Raw genomic sequence first — 14,383 nt, 5'->3', positions numbered from 1 at the left:
TTGCAGGCGCGTGGGTCTATTTAAGGTTGGGGGAATGTGGGGACGCCTTCGTCCCCTGCGTTCGCTTTCCCGCATCGCACACGCCACTGTTGTTAGCTCCTCCGAAACGCGTTCTTCTCAGTTTTGGTTACTTTAACTAACAGGGGAGGGCGCTCGCGTCGTAGCGACACCAGCGCCACGGATGGCGTGTTTTGCCTCTCGCGCGCGGGGGAACGCTCGCTCTCTTCTCCCTGGGACAGGGAAGCACGCGGACGTTTCCGCGCGCCGGTCCGCTCTTCGCCGCGGGCGTCTTGTGGTTGGAACTTGCTCCCGCCACCCCGTCCCGTCGGGCCTCGGATCTTCCCTTTGCCCTACCGTGGGCGAACGTTCGCTCGTAACCGTGCTGGCGAGTCGGACATTCCTCGATTCGTCAGTGTATTTTGTTGCTAGCTGGCGTTATTGTTGTTATAGCAGTAAATGCCTTGTTTGTGTCAGCCAGTGTGTCGTTCCTTTGTTCCCGCAGAGCAAGGCCCGCCGTGGTCGGCGTGCGCTCGGTAGCGTACGCGATCACGGGGTGGGGTCTGCGCGGCTTTGAACCATGTCAGCCGCCCTTAAACGGGGAGAACGTGTTTATCTCCCCCATTTAAACCCCACACCCCACATGGTTTTTCTGGTAGTCTGTACTATGCATCATTACAGAGGGAAACAACGAACATTTAGTAATGAATAAATCAGGACGTTCCACCACACGACCCACCTTCGCTCAAGGTACAGGACATGCTTTAGTATTTATGGCGAATGGACTAACTCGAGTAACAAGTCCTTGGTCATATCCAATCTTCTACTGCTCCCGGCATTAGGACACTAGGGCGGCATTTTCACGTTTGATGTCATCGCTCTAAATATATCCCCATGTTTTCGAGAAGGCATTTGTAACAGCCTTTCATTATTATAGCATGACTACGCTCTCCAGATTCGCATTGCGTCAGAAGCTTTACCGCATTTGTACTTCATCACCCAATAAATACAATATCACTGCTCATCTCCTGCAAAGCATCTGAACTGCGCAAAAATACAAGTTCGTCTGAATACGTGAACACTGATGCTTCCCAGTTATGCCTGCTCATGGACAATCATAAAAACTTTTTTGCCGGGCTCCCGGACATTCCACTACCACCACCTTTTGGGGAGACTTAAGAGATGCACAAGGATAACATTACTTCCGTGCCCGAATAAAAAAAATATTGGGTACGACATTGTTCACAACGCAACAATCCCACTTTACTTCGCAACATTCCCACTTCACATTGAGCGGTCAGTACTTAAAGGAGTACAGACACCTAACTTTTGGGCGCGTGTTTTCTTGTTTGTAATTATGGTTAAGGTATTATACATGAATCACCATGCGGAATTACCCCACGACTGCTAAACAATTTGCAATCAAATTTCTTTTTCGTGCTATTTCTGTTTCGGTTTCAACAGCCAACCGATGACTGTGACGTCAAAGTGAAGCTAGAGGTCACGTGAGGCATGAAAAAAATCCAATATAATCGCTGCTTATCCACTCATTGTCATTCCAGCTCTTGAGGAATGCTGGCTTCAGCACTGTAGTGAATTAAAATGATCAAGCAGCGATTTTATCGACATTTTTCCATGCCTTATGTGTCGTATAACCACTCTTTGATGTCACAGCATCGGTCGGCAGTTGAAACCGAAATCGAAACGGCATGACAGAAAAATTCGGTCATTAATTATTTAGCGGTCTTGGGCGAATACCACTTGGTGATTCATGCACAGTAGTGTCTTTCGCATTATTGTAGAGAAGAAAACATGCCGCCAAAATTAGGTGTTTATACTCCTTAAAGGATTCCTGCAATGTTAGCAGTACAAATCGACGCCAGTGGGGGCAGAGGTCACTTTAATGCTGTCTATCGGGGATGCCCGAACTGGCCATCTACAGTTTCGCCAAGTGCATGTAACTCCACTCACTTGTGCGAGGTCAACATGAACGAGGTCGTCGACCGTTTCTTGATCTCAGCGATGGCTCGGAATATCTTGTTGCGTGATACCACGTCCACGCCGGCGTAAGGCTCGTCGAGGAACACGAACGGCTGCAGGCCCAGCAGAGCGGCGCCGATGGACAGCTTGCGCCGGTTGCCTCCACTGCGCAGGAGATGCAGAGACTGCTCACACGTGTTTGGTCGCGTGAGTAGTGGCATCTTGGGCGATTGAGGGCAAGCTTACAAATCGTACCTAGTATACTTCTTTGCTACGCACCCTTATCAGGGACATTTCAAAGCGTTTTTCGATAAGGCAACTTTAACCGAAAGTTGTTGTTTAGGGGTTTTAACGTCCCAAAGCAGCTCATGCTATGGTGGACGCCGTAGTGAAGGGCTCCGGGAATTTCGACACCTGGCGTTAAAGCTATCAGGGAAGCTGTAGTGAAGGGTTCCGGAAATTTCCGGAGCCCTTCATTACGGTGTTCCTCAGCCTCAGTTGCTTTAGGACCTAGGGTTCGCAGAGGTATGGCAGGGGCCAATGCTGGTTAGGGCGTATTTCGTTTCTGGACTTTTCCTCAATGTATCCTCGACGACTTCATTTCGATTTCTGCCACCGCCCTTCGTTGCTCCTTGCTTAACATTTAAGACCTTCTTGCGACTGTAATTTCCCTTTCCTCACTCGCTCTCTCATATTTTCTTCTGCTTACAATCCGCCAAAGGCCTCTTGGGATGTGGACATGCGCTGTAGTTCTTTCGTTCACAACTTTATATGTCGTTCACAACTTCCATCACGCCATCACGCATCGTTCATTTCTGGGATGGTGTAAACTGCGTTCACAGTCAGTCGTTGTTACTCTCGGCACGCTTACAATATTGCAGGGCAACTAAAGGAAAAAGAAATAGGAGGGGACTCTTAAGCTTCCCCTGAAGAGTATGACGTGATAACGTTAGGGGTTTAATGCCCATATATGCGGAAGTCGTCATTCTCGACATCCAAGATCCTTGAATTCTCATAGCAGTACTGACTCAGTGTTGGAGTTAAGCGAGCGCCACTGCCCTGTGTTGGCAGGTGCTGCCACCAGTAAGGGCTTATGCGACCTAAGTTGCTCTTCCCAAGCAACCACTCGCGGTCAGTCATTAATTTAACTGCTACCTGCCATGGCAGTCAGTTTGCTCGAAATCCGGTGGGCAGGTTGTGACGACGCCACAAGGTCACGTGACCTATGTTGTCAACATTGGTTGCTTCTCCGGGGATTTTTCGCTCACAAAACCAACGACACCATTGCATTTTCTTTAGAATGGAAGCCTTAACGCTATCACGTTGAAAACCATCACGAGGAGACAGGATGACACACAATAGTAGTTTGCACCGTAACGTTTTACACATCCATCATAACTAGCCTGCTCCGTACCCTAAAGAGCATCTTATAAGTCTCCCACATTGATCCTAAATTAAATGGAATCTGCCAAGGTGGATTAAAAACTTCCTGTTGGGCGAGTTGGTAATTCATCTTGAAGTAGAAATGTTATAGCGCAAACAGAGACACGGACAAGAGAGACGAAACACACACACATGCGCTAACTGTCAACTGGATTTATTCGTCAAAAGCTACACCTTTTATAGGCCGAATGATCGTGACAGAAAAGCTGACAAAAAAAAAGAAAAACAAAAACAAGGGTTGTGTCAGAGCCATCAAATCTCGAGCGCATGCGCGGGTAGGCAAGGGCATCACGCTTCCGTTTATATTCCATCTAATCAACATGTAGCTGCATTAAAATAGTCAATCTTAGCCTGGAACAAAGATAAAGAAGGTTCGCTGATACACTCGCTGCCAAGTTTCTGTATGTGGTCGGTTTCTAGGCTTATCCGTGCTGTCCTCGTCAGAGCGGCGGCGGCTCGTCTGAGGGACGCTGTTTGATTCTTCGTTCTTGAACTTTTGCAGTGGACCCAAGGAGTGCATCACCAAAGTGCTGCCTTTCTACTTGGTCCTTGGCCATACAGCAATCTGCATTTTTCAAGCTCAAGACGGGTGCAATTCAGTGATTACATCGCTTTTCGAGGGCCAGCATCATCGACAGATACCGTTCGTCAACAGCGGCGACACCTTGTGACAAGATCTGCTTGATTCCCGGCGTGGGCGGAACACTTCATTTGGCAGCGGCGGCGGCTCGTCTGAGGGACGCTGTTTGATTCTTCGTTCTTGAACTTTTGCAGTGGACCCAAGGAGTGCATCACCAAAGTGCTGCCTTTCTACTTGGTCCTTGGCCATACAGCAATCTGCATTTTTCAAGCTCAAGACGGGTGCAATTCAGTGATTACATCGCTTTTCGAGGGCCAGCATCATCGACAGATACCGTTCGTCAACAGCGGCGACACCTTGTGACAAGATCTGCTTGATTCCCGGCGTGGGCGGAACACTTCATTTGGCAGCGGCGGCGGCTCGTCTGAGGGACGCTGTTTGATTCTTCGTTCTTGAACTTTTGCAGGTTAGTTTTCAAATTCACCTCTTTCTTATCAACTTTCCGCCGCTGCTGCCAATGTGAAGTGTTTTGCGTTCAGTGGCTGCTGTTTGACGTATCTTGCAATGTCGCGTTGCTGTGCTTGCAGGGGTGTGTTTCTTGGGGATTCTGCTCGCTTGGCTTGCACTGAATGCGCATTCTTATTCCATGTGGGGGAGTGCTCCGGGGTTGCTGAGGGAGCACTTAAAACCAAAAACAAAAGAGAGTCACTCAAGAAAAATTGGAAGTGCAGCTCATGCAAGCCAGGTGGGTCAAAAGAAAACTGTGCTGAGTCTCCGGTCTCGCTGGAAACAGACATACATGCAGTACTTCTAGACATAAATGGCAAACTGAACTCTCTCCTTTGCCTACCAGGCAAAGTTGATTCGATTGAGAATTCTATTGAGTTGCTCTCAGCGGAGTTCGACAACTTTGCTACACGTCTTGATGCTCAAGAAAAAGAAACGAAGCAGTTGAAAGATAGGGTAAGCACCTTGGAAAACAAATGTGATTCAAATGAAGTAGCAGAACTAAAAGCTGAACTGAATGACCTTGAATGGCGAAGCCGAAGGTTGAACCTGGAGTTTCATGGCATTTCTCAAACGGATAACGAAATTCTTCTCGACAAAGTAAATGAAATTGGTGCAACACTGAGTCTGGAACCCCTCGTCACGCACGACGTCACAGCAATCCACAGGCTGCCGTCGAAACGCGACAAAATACCTGGTGTCATCGTTCGTTTTGCCCGTCAGGAATTAAGGGATAAATGGTTTGCCAAGAAACGTGCCTTGAGTGACGAGAATAGTGACCAGTACATCCTGGAAAACCTGACAATGCACGCTCGTAATCTTCTCTTTGTCACAAAGAACTGGGCTAAGGAGCATGGTTATGCGTTTGTTTGGCACGCAAACGGCAGGATCCTGATCAGAAAGAAGCAAGGTGATTCAGTCGTCGTTGTCCGATCTGAAGCGGACCTCGCTCAGCTTTCTTAAGCTTTTTACACATTATGCAGTACCACGAGCTTCTCCTACCGCACGAAGTTAAGAGCAGCTTAGCAATAGAAAACAGCTTTTCAGCTTTACACCTAAATATTCGCTTGATAAGAAACAAGGCCGACCACTTGCCCTATCTCTTAGCACACCTTCAACATAGTTTTGATGTGCTGTTGTTCACAGAAACGTGGGCGGTGCATGAAATTGATTTTATAAACCTTCCTGATTATTCTCTTTTCTATTTGAACCGAAGCACGCATGGTGGCGGTGTAGCCATTTACGTCAAATGCGGTCTTAAAGCAGACCTGCTACCCGAGTTTTCTGTTATGAAGGATGATTTTGAGATACTTACAGTCAAAATTGCTGACAGTATTGTCTCAGTGGTATATAGGCCCCCGTCAGGTTGCACTGATACCTTTATTCAGTTTTTTGATGCCTTTCTTGACTTTTGCTCTCGGGAAAAATCTACGCTTATTGGTGGCGACTTTAATCTCAACATTGAAGATAATAGTCGTAACAGCAGTGCCTTTTTAGAAGCTGTCTGGTCCAATGGATTTTTGAATTTAATAACCACACCTACCAGATTTACAGCTACTTCTTCGAGTACACTTGATCTTTTGATTGTTGACATCGCTTCGTATGTCAATTGTGCTGGAACTATAGTTTCGGATATTAGGGATCACTGCGCTGTATTTGCTTCTGTTGTTGCCCAAACACCTGCTGTCAATTGTGAACATAACGTCTTTACTTACCAGTGCATTAATGAAGAATCCCTTAACCGTTTTAGGCTGTCAATACTTTCTGAAGACTGGAGCTCAATTTTCAATTACTCTCAGCCGGACGATTGCTATAATCACTTTCTTAATAAATTAAAAGTACACTACACACGCTGCTTTCCAAGAAAGACAAAAACTAAAAAATCTAAGATCCGAAAACCATGGGTAACCCCCCTTCACATGAAAATGATGAACCGCAAAAGTAAGCTTTTCAAGCGTTTTATGCTCACTAAGGATCCTGCTGATTTAGTTTCATTCAAAAAATATCGTAATAATCTAACAAGTGAGCTAAGGAGCGCTAAGCAAGCTTACCAGCAGCGCTTAGTTAGTAATAACAAGCACAATCCCCGACAGCTATGGAAAGTTTTGAATGAAGCTTTTGTCCACAAAAAACATAACAAAACACTAGGTGAACTATTTGTCGAAAATGAGCTTTTATCCGGGGCCTCCCTTGCAGAGAAATTTAACTGTTTTTTTACTGCCTTTAAGCCAACCGGAGATGTAAAACCTGCCACTAGTACAATTAGCAATATGCCTAATGAATCACTAGTCTTTTATCAAACGGATTCGGAAGAAGTGTTCTCAGTATTAATGAATCTGAAATCAACACGCTGTGTGGATTATGATGGGCTGCAAATAAAACCGCTGAAGTTTGTTGCAGACCTAATAGCCCCGTATCTAGCTTTCATTTTTAATCAGTCCCTTTCATGCTCTATTTTCCCTAATGAAATGAAAAATGCCAAAGTAACAGTTATCTTTAAAGGAGGTAATAAAGCCGTATTAACCAACTACCGCCCGATTTCCGTACTTCCGGTTTTTTCGAAGGTATATGAGAAGATTATTCTAAAAAGAATGGGTAGCTTTTTTACTAAACACAGCTTGCTAACAGATTCACAGTTCGGGTTTCGAAAAGGACGCTCTACCGAATCTGCTCTCCTCTCACAAAAAGAATTTATCTTGCAAAATTTTGAACATAAATGTCTAACTCTCGGTATCTTTGTTGATTTCAGTAAGGCTTTTGACTTTCTTAACCACACTATTTTGCTTGCTAAACTAGAAATGTATGGTGTTCGAGGAATGTGTCTCCATCTTCTACGGTCATACCTCACTGATCGAAAACAGGCTGTTTTCTGTGATGGACATGGATCCACTCTTCAGGCTATAAACTGTGGAGTGCCTCAGGGCAGCCTTTTAGGTCCTTTTCTCTTTAACGTATACATAAATGATCTCGTAAATATTGACAGTAACGTTAAATTCATTCTGTACGCAGATGACACCAGTATTTTCTTAACGGGCTCCTCAACAGATCAGTTATTAAATCGCGGTAATGCTGTTCTTAAAACTTTGCATGCGTGGTCCGTTCAAAATGGGTTGTCTATTAATACCAATAAATCTAAAGCTGTTTTTTTCAGGCCTAAAAACGTCAAAATTAACTTAAACGATGATCTTCAACTTGGGAATCATAAAATAGAAATCGTGGACACCTTCAAATCACTCGGTGTAATTTTTGACGCCTGTATGAGCTGGACCGCACACGCAATACATCTTCGCAAGAAATTAGCTCCTTCCGTTGGTTTTCTTGCTCGATACCGCACTGAATTTCCTCCCTGTATAAAACGAATGATTTATCATGCCCTATTCCAATCACACATTAACTATTGCCACATAGTTTGGGCTACCACATCCAAAACAAATCTACAGAAAATTCTAATTCTCCAAAAGAAAGCTATCAGGATTATCGCAGGTGCCAGTTTTACTGCCCATACGGCTGAATTGTTTACTAAGTATGAAGTAATTCGTGTCAATGTTTTTCTTGAGTACCGCCTATTATACCATCTCAAATTTTCTTCACCATCAATATGTAATTTTTTGCTTAATATCGCATTGTTAAAGCCCATAGAAAAGTATGTTCAAACCCGATCAACTGCAAAATGGACACTTCCACGAGCTAGAACTAACTATGGTAAACAAGCACTTAACTTCCTTATACCTAATGTTCTAAACAGCTACGAATCTAACCAGCTGAGCATGTATAACCTCCGACCTCATGATTTAAAAGTGTACTTTGTAAATAATATTCCATAAGTTCTTTTCATATATTGTAGTTTGTGTATGTATCGGTGTCATTTTCCCCTTTGTAATCAACCCAGCAGTGTATAACTTTCAAATGCATTTGTTCAGTTTTAATTGTTTTTTTCTAGTTTCAAACTACATCTCTGTGTACCCATCAGTTCAATCGTAAATATTATAAATTCTTTCTACAGTGTACTCGTATGCGATCTGCCACCGTTGTATGCATGTGTTTATTTTATTATTTTGTAATGGCTCTTAGATGAGCCACAGGCATTTTCAAGCTATTTTCTTTAGCTTTTGGCCTGTGGCTCATCCTAAATACTGTATGCACATTTGTAAATAAATAAAGTTTGGTTTATACATAAAGTTTGGTCCTGTCTGTACTTTTACCTAGAACCTTTGTCTACTCAAACCGGGCCACACATGCTCCACACTTACATGTGCAACAAGATGCTTGTATTTACCGTTTTATTGCGAAAGCAATACTACTTGCACTTTCACGCCTTTGCCGTGCCTCGGCGGTGACCACCATTGACCTTCATTTGACCTTGACTGCATTAGATTGGATTAGATGGGATTAGATTGGATTGGACTGGATTGGACTGGATTGGACTGGACTGTATTGGATTGGATTGGATTAGATTAGAGTAGATTACATTGGATTGGATTGGATAGGGGTGGATTGGATTGAAATGGATTGAATTGAATTGGATTGGACGGGATTGGATTTGATTTGATTGGATAACCGATGCATCACCAGTCTAACCACAAGCACCACCATCAGCTACACTACCAGCTGTACCATGGCGTAGGTACGGATATAGGCTTTAGCAATTACCGGGCTTAACCAAGCTAAGCCACAGCGAATTTTTTGTTTTGTAAATTTAGGTCGTGTTCCCCTAGACGGTCGTTGACACAACGTCAACTCCAAGGTGGAGTAGATCGGAATTAGAGAGAGTAATTACCCATTACTCTCTCAGTATCAATAAATATCAATAAATGAATCAATATCAATATCAATAAATAAGTATCAATAAATAAATAATTGAGTAACACTGCTACACCCAGCATTATTTTTCGTTAGTGTTGTTGTTTTGCATTGTCACACTTTTTACTGTATTGCCCCTCCTGCTAGGGCCAGTTTATTGGCCTGCAGTATCAATAAATAAATAAATAAATAATTAGATTCTACCCAAGCATAGTCTTGCGCCTACAAAAGAAAGGTGCGCAGCTTTGAAGAAACTTCGTATTTCGAGTACGCGTTCGTCCCAGCCCAAGGATCAAATCCAGGACCACCACCTGTCCAGGGCAATATATGCATAGCTTTTCCCTGGCGTGCAGCAGGAATGGATCAAAGTAGAAACGATAATCTTTACAATCATAAGGACTTATTCAAAGGCAATCTCAGTGTTAGCCAAGAAGGGGAAGACCGTCCTAACCTGTACACCCCGCATTCCTTCCAAGCGTGTTCGTGCAGGTCAACGACGTTCACAATGCTGTCAACCATGGGCTTGAGGTCCGCATTGCTGATTCCGCGTAGTCGGCCGATAAGGTAGAGGTACTCGTAAGCGTTCAGCCTGTCGATTAGCCCTCCTATCTGGAAGCAGTAGGCTATATGGGACTGCCACTGCATAAAAAAGAAGAAAAAAAAAACAAAGACGTCGTTAGTACAAACTTTACCAATTACGGGAATACATGCGAAGTGATATTGCACCCGACATCGCTTAAGAGAGGTAAACGACAATTTTCCGCGCAGGTAAAATGCTTGTATTTGTTCCCTTACGCGGCATATGTCCCATGTCGTTTGCTTACGTGATCCTTTTCGAATCTCAGCCGCCGGGGTGGCTCAGTGGTTATGGCGCTCGGCTGCTGACCCGAAAGACGCGGGTTCGATACCGGCCGCGGCGGCCGAATTTCGATGAAGGCGAAATTCTAGAGGCCCGTGTGCTGTGCAATGTCAGTGAAGGTTAAAGACCCCTAGGTGGTCGAAATTTTCGGAGCCCTTCACTACGGCGTCTCTCATAGCCTTAGTTGCTTTGGGACGTTAAACCCCAATAAACCAATAAACCAAACCTTTTCGAATCTCTGCAATCCTCGCAACTTGCTTCATTTTTCTTTTCATAGCAGACCTTTTGATTCATTGCTGTCGAGGGCATGGGAGATTCAGATTAGTTCTCAGGACGTGAACATGATTGTAGACCACATGGAACGGAGCTACCACCTTTTTGAGAAGGTTTTTTACAAGTAAACATTTTTTTCCTGGGAAAAAAAAAAGCACGCGCTTAGACTTTCAGCACTGCCTGAGCTGAAAGTTGTCTGGTTTTTTAAATGTTCTATTGTGGATGTCTTTTGGGACACTCAACTGCATGGGCTCTCAGGTGTTCCTTCAGGCAGGACAGCTTTTCGCCTGCATCGTGTCAATTGGCAATCTGTACCTTCCACTTTTTTTAGCCTCTCGGCAACCCTAACAACCGATCAAATAAGGGTAGATGTTATACCCACCAACAAAGAAATATTCATTGTCAGTGTCCCTGCAGAAAGCCACAACGTCGCGTTTAGTGCCACGTGCAACCTGCTTCCAGTTACGCTGGGCACATAAGCATAATTACACTGGGCGCATACATTTGTAAACGTTGGCTAATACCAATGAACAAATCTAATAAATAATTACTTATGACGGTCTAAGACGCCTGCTCGGTTGTGCTGTTCAGGGCTGAACAAGGTAGCGTGTAGGCATCCACCCCTTTTTCACTTCAATGCTGCAATATCGCAGTCGCAGCGGACGTGCGATGGGTTATGGCACATCAATATCTAGTTAATTTTGTTGGACGGCACAAAATTAGCTGCTATTAAGTAACAAAATTTCATGTCATATCATATTCTCCCCCACCTGTTACTACTTCACGTAGTTCAATGAACTCTCCAGCAGTTTTTCCTGTTCTTTCGAAGGACAACCACATGTAGTCTCCCTCACTTATTTTTACCCGCTTCTGCCTGCCTGCCATACGTCGGTTAGCACGAACCACTCTCTGTTCAGGTATGAAAACACTCGAGGAGACATCAGTATGCCTAAGGTTGAATTTGCAGAACCGCAGTGACCTCTGTAAATTTATAGTCGATCTTCTCTTGAAAACATGTTTCCGATATATCCGCCGCGATATCTCTGGCAGCTTGAGCTCCCCATATCTCCTAACTCGCTAGTTCTTAGTGCACGGAGCACCCATAACGTCTCTTTTACTCAAAATAATGACCGGGTGGACATTCTTTCTATTAAGCCAGGAGTCAAGATTCGTACGTAGCACGTGCCCACCTCATAACGCTTCGCGTCCTGCGTCTGTCCCGCTTATATTACAATGTCCAATGATATTCCCTTTATTAAAAACTGGGTTATAGGACAGCTCCACTAGCCTATCCTCATTGGTTAAGGTTTTACTGTTAAATGTTACCACGTTCTCTTTATAACGAAGGTCTGTCATTTGCCAAAAGTTCTTAGCACCCTCGACTTGTCCGGTTGCTCCGCAGCCGCAGGTTAGTGATGGTGGGGCTAGTTGGTGCACTCGTATTGAGGATAGTGGCGGCACTCTACACCAAGGTAACCAAACACTGTTCTGGTGAGAGGGCGTGCTGTCGCTTTTGGTAGCCGGGATCAGGCCGCAACTCAGGCTTGTGCATACCCTTTACAGAAACCGCACTGTACACAGAGATGACAGCGAAAGCGCCCGAACAGCCGAACAATTCTCGCTCTTTGCCCCTTGTAGTCACGCACTATAGTCTAACTTTTCTATAACGAAACAGACTGTAGCGAAATATGGGATATAACGAAGGAATGACATTTCCCTTTGGAAGCTTGGTCAACAGGGGCTATAATGAAGCTACGGCTGTAACATATTCGCCGGGCTCAGCTTCGTTATAACGAGGTTCAACTGTATTTGCATTGAAAGAAAACTTATCAACATGCTAAGTATTTTAAACATGCTTAGATTCGTCATAAGTCCAGCTTCCCTTAATAAACATATGTGCTGTTTTTGTGTCATCCTCGTACGTTGTCGTCGTGACTAGATGTAGTTTAATAGACTTAATAGTCACCTTGACTTTAGATCTGTAGCAGAAATTCGCTGAGCATAATAAGACCAAGGCGATACAGGACTGGACGAAGTGCTTCGTCCAGTCCTGTATCGTCTTGTTCTTTTTCAACTCAGCGCATTTCTGCCACAGATCTAAAGATGACACACCAAATAGCCCCAATTGTCGCATTGTCCTCTTGACTTGTTTCTCCGGAATTAATTGCGCAAACAATTCACCACATGTTATTTCTTTTAAATCCTTGATGCATGAAAAGCAAACGATTGGAATTAGTACAGTCCAGAGCCAGTATAGCGTTTACGTCCAACGGGAACGTTGTCATGCTGAAATGAGATTTTTCTGTTCGCTTATGTTTTTTAGGTTATGATGCTTCTAAGGGGATTGTCACAAAAGCTTCGACGCCTCAGCATCAGCCATTCATGGTCCATTACATCGCAACAGTAGCTAGCAAGGTCAAAAGTTGTGCAGGTTGGTTTATGATCTCGTGGCGAAATGATCTTATGGTGTAAGCATTGTTTTTAGCCTCAAGTAGCTGACAACGTTACAAAACACATTGTGTACACATATTTGGGACCAGGAGGCTCAGTCGACCGTTCTCACCTTGCGAACGCCTTCGCTGAGGATCGCCGTTTTGGTCATGGCGTCGCCGTAGGACACATTCTCGAGACCGGCCAGCATCTGGAAGGTGGTAGTCTTGCCGGCTCCGTTCACCCCTAGCAGGCCGAAGCACTCGGAGGGCTTCAGAGCCACGTAGAGTCCCCGCACAGCCCGGAAGTCCCCGTAGCGCTTGTGTAGGCTCCAGGCCAACATAGAGTGCTCGCTAAGGTTCTTCTTGTCTCGCAGGGAGGCGATAAGCTTCTTCTCTTCTTCGACATCTTCGTCCGCTAGGATCTCCTTGCCCGCGAACGCGTCTGCTGGCGGCAAGTAGCCCGAGGTGAGGAACGCCAAGATGCCCAGGCACACAAGGGCAGTGCCAAGCAAGGCTAGCGTCTCGAAACCTATGGCCTCGTACTTCAAGGCGAAGAGCGGACTGGGGTTGCACAGGTCTTCAAAGAGGGAAGGGCGATCATCTTTCGTGGAAAGAAAGAAATAATGCATGAATATTTTTTTTCGCACTTGAGAACTACCTTTGCTATGAAATGCTATTGCTGCTGAATTGCTTAATGTCCCTGGTGCTACGCTTCAGACTCTCACCTACATAGCATACCACGCAAGTTTTCACAAAAGTTCGGTTTGGTTCTATAGGTTTAACGTCCTAAAGTGGCTCAGCCTATAAAGGACGCTGTAGTGGACGGCTCCGACTAATATCCGACTACGTGGCGTTCTTTAACGCCCACAGACATGGAGGTGAAATGCGACCGCTGAAGTCGGGACCAAGCCCGCGTCATTCCGGTCAGCAGCTGAGCACTATAATCACTGAGCCACCGCGGTGGCTTTCTTCATTCAAGTGCTTCTTCTAATTAAGACTTTTCAAATAGGACGCTTGTGTTTCATTATGATCAAGAATTCTCTGCCGTTCTTACTGACATTAGTGTCAGTTTATTAATATTGGTTCATTGGGGTTTAACATCGCAAAGCGACTGAGGCTGAGGCACGCCGTAGCGAAGGGATATCGATTTATTTATTCGTATCTTACCTATTTTTTTTATTTCACGCGTCACATGTGCTTTGAAGGCTTGCACATCACACCCCTGATGTTCCCCTGATGGTGGCAATGTGCTTAAGATTTCACTCAAAGGCTTTCCTTGAAAAAATCTTCTTAATACGCCGTTTATATTACAGGGGCTTAAAAGAAGACTGCGCGGCGTCGTTTGTAATATGACATTTTCATCTAATAGTATATATTGATGTATTTTATTTGTTATTTGATTCACACGTAAAATTTTTTGAAGACGTGAACGTGGGAGGAGAAATGCGACAGCGACTGTTTTTGTCAACGTGAAGTGAGTGTCAAAATGTTTCTTTCGAAATGTAGCATCTC

General features: G+C 44.6%; 1 protein-coding gene across 2 annotated transcripts in view; it reads right to left on the bottom strand.

Annotated features, from left to right (window-relative positions):
• The window catches only part of LOC149329391 (ATP-binding cassette sub-family A member 2-like), a 34,657-nt gene that overhangs the window by 12,312 nt on the left and 7,962 nt on the right, over positions 1–14,383 (bottom strand). For both annotated transcript variants that reach the window (XM_089560236.1, XM_089560237.1), the window contains 3 exons: positions 13,003–13,472; positions 9,759–9,946; positions 1,969–2,142 (listed from right to left, as the gene is read on the bottom strand). In XM_089560236.1, the coding sequence (XP_089416362.1) occupies positions 1,969–2,142; positions 9,759–9,946; positions 13,003–13,472 (832 nt within the window). The remainder of the gene's footprint in view (positions 1–1,968; positions 2,143–9,758; positions 9,947–13,002; positions 13,473–14,383) is intronic.

This window comes from Amblyomma mixtum, chromosome 9 (genome assembly GCF_055824585.1).
Source record: "Amblyomma mixtum isolate Tamu chromosome 9, ASM5582458v1, whole genome shotgun sequence".
Taxonomy (NCBI): domain Eukaryota; kingdom Metazoa; phylum Arthropoda; class Arachnida; order Ixodida; family Ixodidae; genus Amblyomma; species Amblyomma mixtum.
This window is presented reverse-complemented; position numbering and strand designations above follow the sequence as displayed.